At 45.7% G+C, this 13812-nt stretch overlaps 1 protein-coding gene across 3 annotated transcripts in view; it reads left to right on the top strand.

Annotated features, from left to right (window-relative positions):
- The window catches only part of COPS3 (COP9 signalosome subunit 3), a 35390-nt gene extending 21798 nt beyond the window's left edge, over positions 1-13592 (top strand). For all 3 annotated transcript variants that reach the window (XM_036278431.1, XM_036278432.1, XM_036278433.1), the window contains 3 exons: positions 11928-12041; positions 12950-13030; positions 13297-13592. In XM_036278431.1, coding sequence (XP_036134324.1) covers positions 11928-12041; positions 12950-13030; positions 13297-13350 — 249 coding nt within the window. In that variant the 3' untranslated portion in view covers positions 13351-13592. The remainder of the gene's footprint in view (positions 1-11927; positions 12042-12949; positions 13031-13296) is intronic.
- Positions 13593-13812: the final 220 nt, after the last annotated feature.

The raw sequence follows: 13812 nt of genomic DNA on the forward strand, positions 1-13812 counted from the left end.
TCACCACCAGCCAGACGGTGTGCTGAGTGACAGTCCTGACTGGTCTGCTCGAGTCCCTTCTGCGCTAGGAGGGGTGTGGATGTGAAGGCCAGAGCAGGCGTCCATGGGCTCAGTGCCCAGCTTCAGAAATCAGATCCTGCACGACAGACACCTGCCCTCCCTTGTCTGCTGCTCCACTGTGTCTCCCCGCTCCCCAGCTCTGGACACGCACCCTTCAGTGACTACCTGGGAACCAGGGAGTCAGTATTTTGTAACCTGCCTACCTGTCTAGTTACATAGATACATGGCTCTGCTCTGATCACTGAAACAAACCCATGTCCTCAGCTCAGGTCAGGCAGACCCCCGTGTGGTGTCAGCCGGGCCGACCTCCCGTGGGGAAAGTCAGCGTTCCACATCTGCTCGTGATCTCCCCGTGATTTCAGAAGCACTGCCCTGTCAGCAGGGTTAGGGTAATAACACTTTACATTGTGGTAATGGAGCACTTTATTTCTGTAGTCCAGTTTACAAGTGTTTTGAGGTTTTTCCCTTTGACCTAACCCTCAAAACACACATACATCCCAAACAAACAACACTTGTTCAACGTAACCAACCTGAGAGTGTCAGCTAAGGGCACCTTGCTCACCCTGCAGGGTTGTAGGGAATGGGAGCTACGAGTCTCTCTGGGACTCAGTCTCAGTGGGAAGAAGTGCATGAGTGGCTCTGACACCATCCTGGACGCATGAGGAAGCAAAATGCTCAGAGGGCGCAGGAGCGGGGGTGGGTTGAACACTGCACGGCCCGTGCAGACAGAGCCCACAGGGTTGGGAGCACAGTGCTCTGAGGGTGCAGGAGTGGGGGTGGGTTGAACACTGCACGGCCCGTGCAGACACAGCCCACAGGGTTGGGAGCACAGTGTCTGAGGGTGCAGGAGCGGGGGTGGTTGAACACTGCACGGCCCGTGCAGACACAGCCCACAGGGTTGGGAGCACAGTGTCTGAGGGCGCAGGAGCGGGGGTGGTTGAACACTGCACGGCCCGTGCAGACACAGCCCACAGGGTTGGGAGCACAGTGTCTGAGGGCGCAGGAGCGGGGGTGGTTGAACACTGCACGGCTCGTGCAGACACAGCCCACAGGGTTGGGAGCACAGTGTCTGAGGGCGCAGGAGCGGGGGTGGTTGAACACTGCACGGCCTGTGCAGACAGCCCACAGATCCGCAGAGGCTGCTTTGTTCGCCAGGGGACATTTGACACTGTCTGAAGACACTCTTGTCACAGTGAGGGGGTGCTCTTACCGTCTTACCAGGACAGCCCACACAGCAGGCGCCCACACAGCGAGTCCGGCTGCCAAGCTTGAAGCACCTGCCCTGGAGTGGGTGGTCCACGAGGCACGCCTGCTTTCAAGACTTTATTTTTTAGAGCAGTTTGAGGGTCAGAGCAAAATTGAGAGGGAGGTACAGAGGTTTTCCACTTCCCCCGTCCCCGCACACTCCCAGCCTCCCGCCCCCATTGACATCGTCCACACCAGAGGTGTGCTTATCAGAACTGAGGAACCCACATGAACACATCATCACCCAGAGTCCGGGTTCATGTTGGTGTTCGCTCTCGCACATTCTGTGTGTTTGGACGAATGTACAAGGACATGTTTAAATCATCATGGTCTCATACAGAGTATTTTCACTGCCCTGAAAACCCTCTGCTCTGCCCATTCATTCCACCCCCCACAACCACTGACCTTTCCAACGTCTCCGCAGTTCTGCTTTCCCCCGGCACGTCACAGGGCTGGACTCGTACAGGGTGCCGACTCCACATCGCTCCTTCCCTCTGTCTGTCCACGTCTGCTCCATGTCCTCCATGGCCTGCCGGCTTCATTCCCATCGCGCTGAGGGGTACTCCACTCCCTGGGTACAGCAGTTTATCCATGCACATTGGTTGCTTTCCAATGTGAATAAAGCTGCTATAAACATCCTTGTGCATCCCTGGCCAGTTTGGCTCAGCGGTTGGAGCGTCGGCCTGCGGACCAGGGAGACCCGGGTTTGGTTCCTGCTAAGGGCACGTACCTTGGTTGCAGTTTGTCCCCGGCCCTGGTTGGGGTCATGTGGGTGGCAGCGACTCGATGTGTCTCTCTCACGTCGATATTTCTCTCTTTTCCCCCCTCTTCCTCCCACTCTGTCTGAGGATAAATGCAAAAATGTCCCTGGGTGAGGATTAGAAAAAAATCCTTGTGCAGGTTTTTGTGTGGACATGTTTTCAGTTCACTTTACTACTTACCAGGAAGTGTGACTGCTGGATCATATGGAAAGAGGATCTAAAAAGTCATCGCCATGCCCAGGTCATCTAGGCTTTGTCCTGTATCTTCTAGTTTTATGATTTTCAGTTTACATTTAGGTCTGTGATCCGTTTGAGAGATTTTTGTGAAGGGTGTAAGTCTTTGGATTCATTTTCTGTGCGAACGTGCGGTTGTTTCAGCACCATTTGTTGGAAGACGGACTCGGCTTGGTTGTCCTGCCTGTGCTCCTCTGTCAGAGACCCTGTGACTGTGTATTGGGTCTATTTTTCGGCCCTCAGTTCTGTTCCACTGATCTGTTTTTTCCCCCCCAATACCATGCTGTCTTGCTTATTGTCGCTTCATAATAAGTCTTAAAGTCACATAGTGTCCGTCTTCCAACTTTGTTCTTCTCCTTGAATACTGTGTCCTTGTTTCTGTCCACATGAACTTTAGAATCAGTTTGTCAGTATCCATGAAATGACTATGATTTTGATTGGCTCTGTAGCTCGAATTGGGAAGAAGTGACATCTCAGTAGTATGGAGTCTTCCTATCCATGAACATGAAGGGATCTCAGTTCTAGTTCTTCGATTCCATTAATCAGACTTTGTAGTTTTCCTCAGGTCTTGGAGATGTTTCGTTGGATTTATTCCTAAGTATTTCACTTGGGGGGATAGGGATGCTAATGTAAACGGTTAAATTTCAGATGACCCCTGCTCACTACTGGGATGTGGAACAGCGCTGAGCCTTGCTGCAGTCGCTTGTTAGGTCCAGGAGGACTTGGTTGGTGGTGGGATGCTTTCAGATGTCCTGTGGAGATGGCCGTGTCCTCTGTGACCAGACAGCTTTGTTCTCTCGCAATCTGTATCCCTTTTCCCCTCCTTCCCTTGTGTGTTAGCTGGAGCCCAGGGGTTGCAGAGGGCATGATGCCTGGTCACTGCACTGTGGGGAGGCTGCACATTTCTCTCTGTATCTTGGCTCTGGTGACCTGTGGCCACTCCATCGAGGCGGGAGGCCCCGCTCCAGTTTACTGGCAGTTTTGATCACGAGTGGATGTTGGATCTTATGAAATGCTTTTCCTGCTTATGTTGTTTTGATCATTTTTAGCCTGACATGATGAGTTGCACTAATTGATTTCTCAAATGTTTAACTGGCCTTGCACACCTGGTTTTGGTGTATAATTCTTTTTATATATTGTTGAGTTTGCTTATGTTTTGTTGAGTGTTTTTGTATCTGTTTTCTTGAGAGTTGGTGGCACGGTTTTCTTGCAGTGTTTTTGTCTGGCTTCGGTGTTAGGGCGAAGCTGGCTGCACAGAGCGGAGGGGGAAGTGTCCCTCCGCTCTGTGCTCGGAAGAGGGGGATGGACATACATGCTTCTTCACCTGTTTGGTGGGGCTCCGCCAGGGAGCTCTGGGACGGGTGCTTTTTGTTTGGAAGTTTATAAATTATTACTACTATTTTTTTTTTTTTTTTTTATCCTCACCCGAGGATATTTTTCCATTTTTTGTACAGATAGAGTGGGAGGGAGAGAGAGAGAGAGAAACATCGACGTGAAGGGACACATTGAGTGGCTGCCACCCGCACGACCAACCAGGGCCGGGGACAAACTGCAACCGAAATACGTGCCCTTAGCGGGAACCGAACCCTGGTCTCTCTGGACCGCGGGCCGATGCTCTAACCGCTGAGCCAAACTGGCCAGGGCTATTTTTTTTTGTTTTTTAAGAGAGAGGAAGGGAGAGGGAGGGAGAGAAATAGAAAGATCAGTCAGCTGCCTCCTGCACACCCCCTACTGCGGTTCAAGCCGGACACCTGGGTTTGAACTGGTGACCTGCTGGTGCACAGGACATCACTCAGTCCACGAGCCACCCTGGCCGGTGGATGTTCATTACTGAGTCAGTTTCTTTAGCAGATACAGGCCTATGCGGATTGTATTTTAGGTGTTTTTAAGTAGGCATTCTGTGTGTGACCCACACGGAGAAAAGCACCAACATGGATAACATTGCACAAAGGGAGGGCACCTGTGCGGCCACCGGCGTCTTCATGACCCCTCATTACCAGCACCCAGAAACATGCCTCACCTGCTTCCAGCCCTGCTCCTGCCTGGAAAGGCTATTACCTTGACTTCTAACATCCTATGAAATATAAAGTGAAAATTACAGCATATACTTTGTGGGACCTGGTTCTGTGCTCCCCATTACGAGATGCGTGCACTGTGTCATGCGTCGTTTTGGTTCATTCATTCTCAGGGTTGCACTGTGATAGTGCCTGTCCACACTAGTAGGTGGACCTGGGCTTGTTTCTGGTTCAGGCTGTTACAGAGACTTCTGCCGTTTGGAACCTCAGTGTGCATTTCCTTGGAAACAGTCCACCCGCCTTTTATTTTATTTTTGTTACAGATGTTCCTCCTTTTTTACCCCATTGACACCCTCCTCCGCATCACCCCAACCCCGTCCCCAGCTTTTGTTGTCCATATCCATTGGTTGTGCATACATGCATATAAGCTCTGTGGTTTATCTCTTCCCTCCACCCACCACCCCTCTTCTGAGGGTTGTCAGTCTGTACCCTACTTCACATCTTTGGATCTACCCTATTCCTCAGATTGTCAGTTCATTATATTCCACAAACAAGTGAGACCATGTGGTAACTGTCTTTTTCGGCTTGGCTTGTTTCGCTTAGGATAATACTTTCCAGGTCCCTCCATGTCATCTCAAAGGATAAGAGATCTTTTTTTCTTACAGCTGCATAGTACTCCATTGTGTATATGTACCACAGCTTTTTTTTCCATTCGTCTTCTGATGGACACAGGCTGTTTCCAGATCTTAGCTATTGTAAATAGTGCTGCTACAAACATGGGGGTACACATATTCTTTCTGATTGGTGTTTCAGGCTTCTTAGGGTATAGTCCTAGAAGTGGGATCACTGGGTCAAATGGAAGTTCAATTTTTAATTTTTTTGAGGTAACACCATATTGTTTTCCATAGTGGCTGCACCAGTCTGCATTCCCACCAGCAGTGTGCTAGAGTACCCTTTCCTCCACACCCTTGCCAGCACTTGTGGTTTGATCATTTGTTGATGGCGGCCATTCTGGCAGGTATGAGGTGATAGCTCATAGTTGTTTTAATTTGCATGTCTCTGATGATGAGCATTTTTACATAGGTCTCTTGGCCATTTGTATGTCCTGTTTGGAGAGGTGTCTATTTAGTTCCTCTGCCCATTTGTTAATTGGGTTCTTTGTTTTCCTTTTGTTGAGTTGTATAAACACTCTCTCTCTCTCTCTCTCTCTCTCTATATATATATATATATATATATATATGAAATTAACCTCTTATCTGATTTATCATTGGCAATGATGCTCTCCCATACAGTGGGTTGCCTTTCCATTTTGATGATTGTATCTTTTGCTGTGCAGAAGCTTTTCAGTTCGATGTTGTCCCATGTGTTCATTTTCTGCTTTGTTTCTGTTGCCTTAGGTGATGTATCCATGAAAATTCTGCTGTGTATGATGTCTGATATTTTGTTGCCTACAGTTTCTTGTAGGATTTTTATGGATTGAGCAGTCACATTTAAGTCTTTTATCTATTTTGAGTTTATTCTTGTGTATGGTGTAAGTTGATGATCTAGTTTCATTTTTTTGTATGTAGTTGTCCAAGTTTCCCAATACCATTTATTAACGAGGCTGTCCTTATTCCACTGTATGCTCTTGCCGCCTTTGTCAAATACTAATTGAGCATATTGCCTTGGGTTCATTTCTGGGTTCTTTGTTCTGTTCCACTGGTCTGTATGCCTGTTCTTGTGCCAGTACCAGGCTGTTTGGATTACAGTGGCTTTGTAGTATTACCAGAAATCTGGTAATGTGATCCCTCCAACTTTGTTCTTCTTTTTCAAGATTGCTGTGGCTATTTGAGGTCTTTTTTTGGTTCCATATGAACTTTTGAAGTACTTTTTCTAGTTTTGTGAAGTATGCCGTTGGTATTTTGATGGGGATTGCATTGAATGTATAGATTGCTTTGGGTAATATGGACATTTTAATGATGTTAATTCTTCTAATCCATGAACAAGGTATGTGCTTTCACTTTTTTTATATCTTCCACTGTTTCTTTTTTCATGACCTGTAGTTTTCTGAAAATAGGTCCTTGATTTCTTTGGTTAAGTTTATTCTTAGGTATCTTAATTTTTTTGCCGCGATGGAAAATGGGATTGTTTTTTCAGTTTCTCTTTCTGTGAGTTCATCATTGGTGTAGAAGAATGCCATCGATTTCTTGACGTTAATTTTGCATCCTGCTACTTTGCCAAATTCATTTATTAAGTCTAGTAAATTTTTTATGGAGTCTTTAGGGTTTTCTACGTATAGTATCATGTCATCTGCGAATAATGACAGTTTTATTTTCTCCTTTCCCATTTGGATCCCTTTTATTTTTTCTTCCTATCTGATTGCTGTGGCTAAGACTTCCAGTACTATGTTAAATAAGTATGGCAAAAGTGGGCATCCTTGTCTTGTTCCTGTTCTTAAGGGAAATGCTTTTAGTTTTTGCCCATTGAGTATGATGTTGGCTGTAGCTCTTTCATATATGGTCTTTATTATGTTGAGATATGATCCCTTTATTCCCAGATTGCTGAGTGTTTTGTCAAAAATGGGTGCTGAATTTTGTCGAATGCTTTTTTAGCGTCCATTGATGTGATCATATGATTTTTATCTTTCATTTTGTTTATGTGGTATATCACATTTATTGATTTGAGAATATTGTACCAGCCTTGCATCCCTGGGATGAATCCCACTTGGTCATGGTGAATAATTTTTTTGATGTATTGCTGGATCCGATTTGCTAGTATTTTGTTCAGGATTTTGGTGTCTGTGTTCATCAGGGATATTGACCTGTAGTTTTCTTTCTTTGTAGTGTCTTTTTTCTGGATTTGGAATTAGAATTATGCTGGCCTCATAAAACGAGTTTGGAAGTCTTTCTTCTTCTTGAATTTTTTGAAATAGTTTGAGAATCGGTATTAGTTCTTCTTTGGATGTTCGGTAAAATTCCCCTGTGAAGTCGTCCGGGCGTGGGCTTTTGTTTGCTGGGAGAGTTTTGATTACATCTTCAATTTCTTTTGTTGTTATTGGTCTGTTCAAGTTTTCTATCTCTTCATGGTTCAGTTTTGGGAGACTGTGTTTCTAGAAATTTGTCCATTTCGCCTAGATTGTCGAATCTGTTGCCGTATAATTGTTCATGATATCTGTTAACAATTCTTTATATTTCTGTGGTATCAGTTATTATTTCTCCTCTTTCATTTCTGATTTTGTGTATTTGGGTTCTCTCTGTTTGTTTCTTGGTAAGTCTAGCTTAAGGGTCCATCAATCTTGTTTATTTTTTCAGAGAACCAGCTCTTTGTTTCATTGATCCTTTGAATTGTGTTTTTGGTCTCCATGTCATTTATTTCTGCTCTGATCTTTACTATTTCCTTCCTTCTACTTGCTCTGGGGTTTTCTTTTTGTTTGCTTTCTAGTTCTTTAAGTTGTGAGGTTAGATAGTCTATTAGAAATTTTTCTTGTTTCTTTTTTTTTGGAGGGGGGGTACAAATTAAGAGAGCTTTATTAGCCGCGCGGCGACTGTCCCATCCTACGCAGAGGAGAGAGCAGCCTTTCTTGTTTCTTGAGGTAGGCCTGTAGTGCTATGAACTTCCCTCTCAGAACTGCTTTCGGTGAATCCCATAGATTTTGTGTTGTTGTGTGTTCGTTTTCATTGGTTTCCAGGAATTTTTTAATTTCTTCCTTGATCTCCGTGGTAACCCATTCATTGTTCAATAACATGCTATTTAGTCTCCATGTTTTCAAATGTCTTTGCACGTTCTTGTTGCAATTGATTTCTAGTTTCATGCCATTGTGATCTGAGAAGATGCTTGATATGATTTCAATCTTCTTGAACTTGTAGAGACTTAGTTTGTGCCCTAACATGTAGTATATCTTTGAGAATGTCCCATGTGCACTTGAGAAGAATGTGAATTCTGCAGTTTGGGGGTGTAATTCTCTGTAGATATCTATTAAATCCATTTGATCTGGCACTTCATTTAGAGTCTGTGTTTCCTTGTTAATTTTTTGTCTAGAAGATCTGTCTATATCAGTGATGTCAGTGGGGTGTTGAAGTCCTCTGCTATCATTGTATTGCTGTCGATTTGTCCTTTGAAGTCCTCTAGAAGATTTTTAATATATGTTGGTGCTCCTATATTGGGTGCATATATGTTTATCAAGGTTGTATCTTCCTGTTGGATAGATCTTTTCAATATTATGTAGTGGCCTTCTTTGTCTCTAGTTATGACCTTCATTTTGAAATCTATATTAACAGATTATGAGTATTGCTACCCCAGCATTTTTTCCCTTTCCGTTTTCTTGGAAAATTTTGTTCCATCCCTTCACATTCAATTTATGTGAGTCTTTTGTTGTGTGGTGGGTCTCTTGTAAACAACGTATAGATGAGTTATGCTTATCCATTCAGCTACTCTGTGTCTTTTTATGGGATCATTCAGTCCATTTACATTTAAGGTGATTATTGATATGTACTTATTTAATGCCATTTTTATTTAGTGTGGTTCTATTTTTTTTCCCATTTCTCCTGCTAATTACAGCAGTCCTTTTAACATTTCTTGCAGTGCTGGTTTTGTGCTAATGTATTCCCTTAGCCTTTTTTTTTTTTTGTCTGGGAAGCTCTTTATTTGACCTTCTATTTTGAATGATAGCCTGCTGGATAGAGTAGTCTTGGATCCAGATCCTTGTTTTTCATGACCTTGATTACTTCATGCCATTTCCTTCTGGCCTGTAGTGTTTCTGTTGAGAAGTCAACTGAGAGCCTTATGGGGTTTCCTTTGTAGGTAACCCGTTGTTTATCTCTTGCTGCCTTTAGGATTCTCTCCTTGTCTTTAATTTTTGGCATTTTGATTACTATGTGTCTTGGTGTGGGCCTGTTTGGGTTCTTCTTACTTGGGGCTCTCTGTGCTTCTTGAACTTGAATGCCTTCTTCCTTCACCAAATTAGGAAAGTTTTCTGTCACTATTTCTTCAAATATATTCTCTAACCCTTGCTTATTTTCTACTTCGGGGACTCCTATGATGTGAATATTATTATGTTTCCAGTTGTCCCACAGTTCTCTTTACCTGTATTCCTGTTTTTTAATTGTTTTTTTCCTTTTGGTTTTCTGATTGGTTGATTCTTTTCTAGCCTGTCTTCTAATTCACTGATCTGCTCCTCAGCTTCCTCTGCTCTGCTGTTTAGACCTTCCATTGTGTTCTTTATTTCTGATATGTCATTCTTGATTTCTTCTTGGTGGTTTTTAATTTCCAATTGGTTGATTTTCAACATTTCTATATCTTTACTTATGGTGCTCATGTCCTTACTCATGCTGTTGAGCTTCCTCAAGATCATGGCTCTGAATTGTAGCTCTGTTAACTTGCTTAACTGCAACTCATTTATCTCATCTTCAGTAGAGGTCTCATGTTCTTTCATTTGGCTTTTGTTTCTGTGTTTCACCATGTTGGCTATCACAGTGGGCTTTGGAGCCTGCCAAATTTTCCCTGTGGGTGTTGGTGTTGTGCTGTTTGTGGCTCCCTCTCCTGGGTTTGGATGAGTGAGGGAGGGCCCATGTTAAACTCCACTGTCAAGTCTTACTTTCCTGGTTGGAATTGCTAGCCCAGGAAAGGTAGTTATCCTCTAACTTTTTGCTTGGAGGTTATCAGTAGTGTTCACTTGAAGAGCCTTGGGGTCTCACTGTAATGAAAAACTCTCTCAAGTGCTCAGCGTAAGGGGATTTCCTGAGTGTGGGGTAGATGCTTGTTGATAATTAGCCTCAATTTGCATTTCAATGGCCCAGCTGGGTAGGGTTGAACATCCGAGGGAGGCGCTGCTGCCTCTCCCCAGAGCCCTGGGAAGGAGTAAGAGGACTACCGTCCCACATGGCTGCAACTCAGCAAAAGCTCTGAGCGCCCTCCAAATTCTGGGTGTTCCCACACAGTTCTAGTCTAGTCTGCCGTCCCTCTGCAAGAGCCCCAGGTGAGTGACTGTGGCTATTTTAGCATCTGTCCCAGCTCTGCCCTATGGAGCCACTTGGGAGTGTAACCTGAGGGCGCTGCTCCCAGCTACGGTTGCTGCTGACTGTGGGCTCCCAGCCCCACTCTTGCGCCTCTGCAATCCTGCCAGGAGTCAGTGTCCCTGGTTATATGGTCCTGTCCTGCTGCTTTTCTGTTGCTTTTTCCTGATGATTTGTCTTTATTTTTGTTGTAATTCCAGTTTGGTCCTGGGAGACGGTCTGTGTAGCTTCCATTCACTCCACTGCCATTATGGAATTCATCGATAACATAGACTCTTCACCCGCCTTTTAAAGAGGCAGCTCTGATCACTTAGAGAATGATGCACTCTGTTCACCTGCTGGGCTGGCTGCTGTATCACTGGACAGTGTCTGTCCCTTCCAGGGCGATGGGAGCAGGGCAGTGTGGGGAGCTCTGTCGCCGGTGGGCTCATGGTGTCACCCTGTGGAGCAGTTTGTCAGGGATGGCATTTCCTGTTGGGGACTTGTATTGGCTTCTTACTTTTTTACTTCATAGACACTATTTGACTGTGAGGATCAATCAAATCCCCAGTCATTGATGCAAATAGAGAACATAGATCTCAAAACTACCTTGGAATCCGCATTGGCCGAAGTTTTCTTGAAGGACCAAAAATGATTTCTACTCGGTGAAACAAAAATGTGTTAGCGTTTCTGTTTTCACAATGCAAGGGTAGTGTAAGCTATCGACAGTGACATTAATGTTTACGGGTCCGTGGCAGCCCTGCCTGTGTTCCTCATTGGGGAGAGTGCTGTCGCCGTGCACTGAAGGCTCACAGGTCATGTGCGGGAGGCAACCAACCTTTTCTCTTCCACCTCCCTCTCTCCCTCCCACTCTCTCTAAAAATCAGTGGAAAAAATATCCCTGGGTGAGGATTAACCGAACAAATAGATAATAAAGCTGCAAGGGCAGTTTGCTGGGGGTGGGGGAACAGGCAGTAGCTGCCTGACAGGTGTGGGTTCCTTTTGGGTGAAGGAAATCTTTTGGAACCAGAGAGAGATGGTGGTTGCACCACACTATGGAATACCACTGAATTGTACACTTCCTTTTTATTTACTTTTTTAGGGAGTCTTATTTTATTTATTTTTTAATCCTCATCTGAGGATATTTTTCCATTTATTTTCAGACAGAGTGGGAGGGAGGGGTAGAGAGAGCGTGCGAGAGAGAAACATTGGCTGCCTCCCACACAACCCCGACCAGTTCCAGGCACCGAACTGCAACTGAGGTACGTGCCCTCGACCGGAATTGAACCTGCAACTCTGGTCCAAGGGCCGACGCTCCAACCGCTAAGCCAAACCTGCCAGGGCTCAATTACACACATTAAAATGGTTAATGTATGTTGTAACTTTTACCTCATATGTAACTTAAAACCATATAAGGGCATGAATTTTCAGGAATCTGTCACATTTGTGCCCCTAGCGTCTATAATGGTGCCTAGCACATTCTTGGAATTCCCGTAAATACTTGTTGGATAAACTGCTTAAAAATGCACATACAGCTTTATGTGTTTATTTATTGCTTCCTGTGCTTTGCCCTGATAATACTGAATCACTATACATTCACATAGTGTTCGGGTCTAAACATGTTCCCTGACTTTTTTTAATAGATAGAAGATGGTGAAATTTTTGCAAGTATTAATCAGAAGGACGGTATGGTCAGTTTCCACGATAACCCTGAGAAGTACAACAACCCGGCGATGCTCCACAACATTGACCAGGAGGTAAACACCAGGGCGGGTCTGACAGGGCTGGTGTCTGAGATGCTGCAGTTGAGACACTGCCCCTGCGAAACGCCAGTGCCTAGGGACCTTTTCGTTCCTCCAAAGTTAATTACAAATGGGCTGCTGAACTCTGCAGGATTGTTGACATGAAGTAAATGGTGGGTCAGAGCTCCTGTCTGGCCAACCAGAGGTCCTCGGTCCCCCCTCACCCCGGGTCTCCCAGGCAGCGCCCCTGCCCACACTCAGCTGCCACCTGCAACGTGGCCTCTGTTCTGGGGTGAAGTGTGTTCCGAGTGCCGGTCTGCGGGTCAGGGCCTCTGCATCATCGGTGGGTGAGCAGAGGGAGCTGCGGAGGGAAGCCTCCCCCCCCCCCCCCAGGGCATCCCGTGCTGCCTCGGGTCCTGCTGGTCTGAGGGCCACATGGGTTCGGACTGAGCTGGGACTGTGTTGGTGGCCCGCGCTGCTTCCCTTGGCTTGAGGAAGGGAACTGAGCAAAGCCTTGACCCTCAAGGAGCAGAAGCCATGCTAGTGCACTGCCCCCGCCCCTTTGACCCAGACTGGGTGACCCTGGGACCGGAAGTTGTCTGGTGACTCATCTGATGGCAAATGTCACCTGAAATGTATAGTCCTTATCCTACTTAATGTGTTTTCAGGTTTCACTGCGAATGGTAATGTGGATGATCATGGGGTGCTCCCCTAGATCCTACTACTGGGGTGTCAGTAATGCACAGCATTCGTACTGTATCAACTCTGAATTCAAAATCCTGACTCCAAACCTGTGTAGCTAAGTGGTTTTGGGTTCAGAGGTTATGAACCTGTAGCGCCCACGTTAACAGTCTAGGTTCAAATGGACCCAGACTTGTGTAAAAGCCGCGCGCACTAACCGCCTGTCAACACGCCTGTCGCAGATGCTGAAGTGCATCGAGCTGGATGAGCGGCTGAAGGCCATGGACCAGGAGATCACGGTGAACCCGCAGTTCGTGCAGAAGGTGAGTGGTCAAGGCCCCTTGTGGACCAGAAGTGGGGGGTGGGGGGCTTGTTCCCACAAGAGGAATGTGAACTTCGTTCCAGATTAGACATCTCGTCACCAGTTCTCGAAAACCTTGGTTACTAAGTTCACAGAGGCTGTGGAGAGCGTTCAAACTGCAGCCTGCTCAGGGAGTGCAGAGGGCGGTGCCCGGACACACATGGGGAGCTGTCCTCCGGGCTGGTGGGGGACTCCGCCGGCCCACACCCCGCTTCACTCCCCCTGCAGAGCATGGGGGCGCAAGAAGATGATTCTGGGAGCAAACCGTCCAGCTACTCCTGAAACAAGTGGCCGTCCTGATCAGACGAGAAACGGTGGCCTGGCCAGTAGCAGTCCAGGAGGGCAGCGGGGAGGACCAGCCTGTTCGCCTGGACGTTAAGGATTATACTTGGTTTGCCTTCTGCAGCCTGTGTGCTTTCAGCAACCATCTCTGCAAGGAGAAAACCAAACTGTAAAGTCTGTGTGGATTTATTTATCCTCAGATTAATGTTGTTATTGCATTAAATCTACATTTTTGTTTTAAATTACTTGAACATCGATGTGTGTTTTGTATCAGTTTTCTTCATCTCAAAAGTTTCTTGAAAACACTCACTTTGAACAAATAGGTAGATTTTAGAAACTTTTGGAAGATTTTGACCTAAAGTCGATATCAGTTACCTTAAAAAAAGAAGGCTACAAGAGTTCATAAGGCAGAAGCTAGTTTTCTGCCATCGGAATGAATATGCATGTAGTGGTGTGGATTAG

The sequence above is a fragment of the Molossus molossus genome, unplaced genomic scaffold (genome assembly GCF_014108415.1).
Source record: "Molossus molossus isolate mMolMol1 unplaced genomic scaffold, mMolMol1.p scaffold_m16_p_28, whole genome shotgun sequence".
Taxonomy (NCBI): Eukaryota; Metazoa; Chordata; class Mammalia; order Chiroptera; family Molossidae; genus Molossus; species Molossus molossus.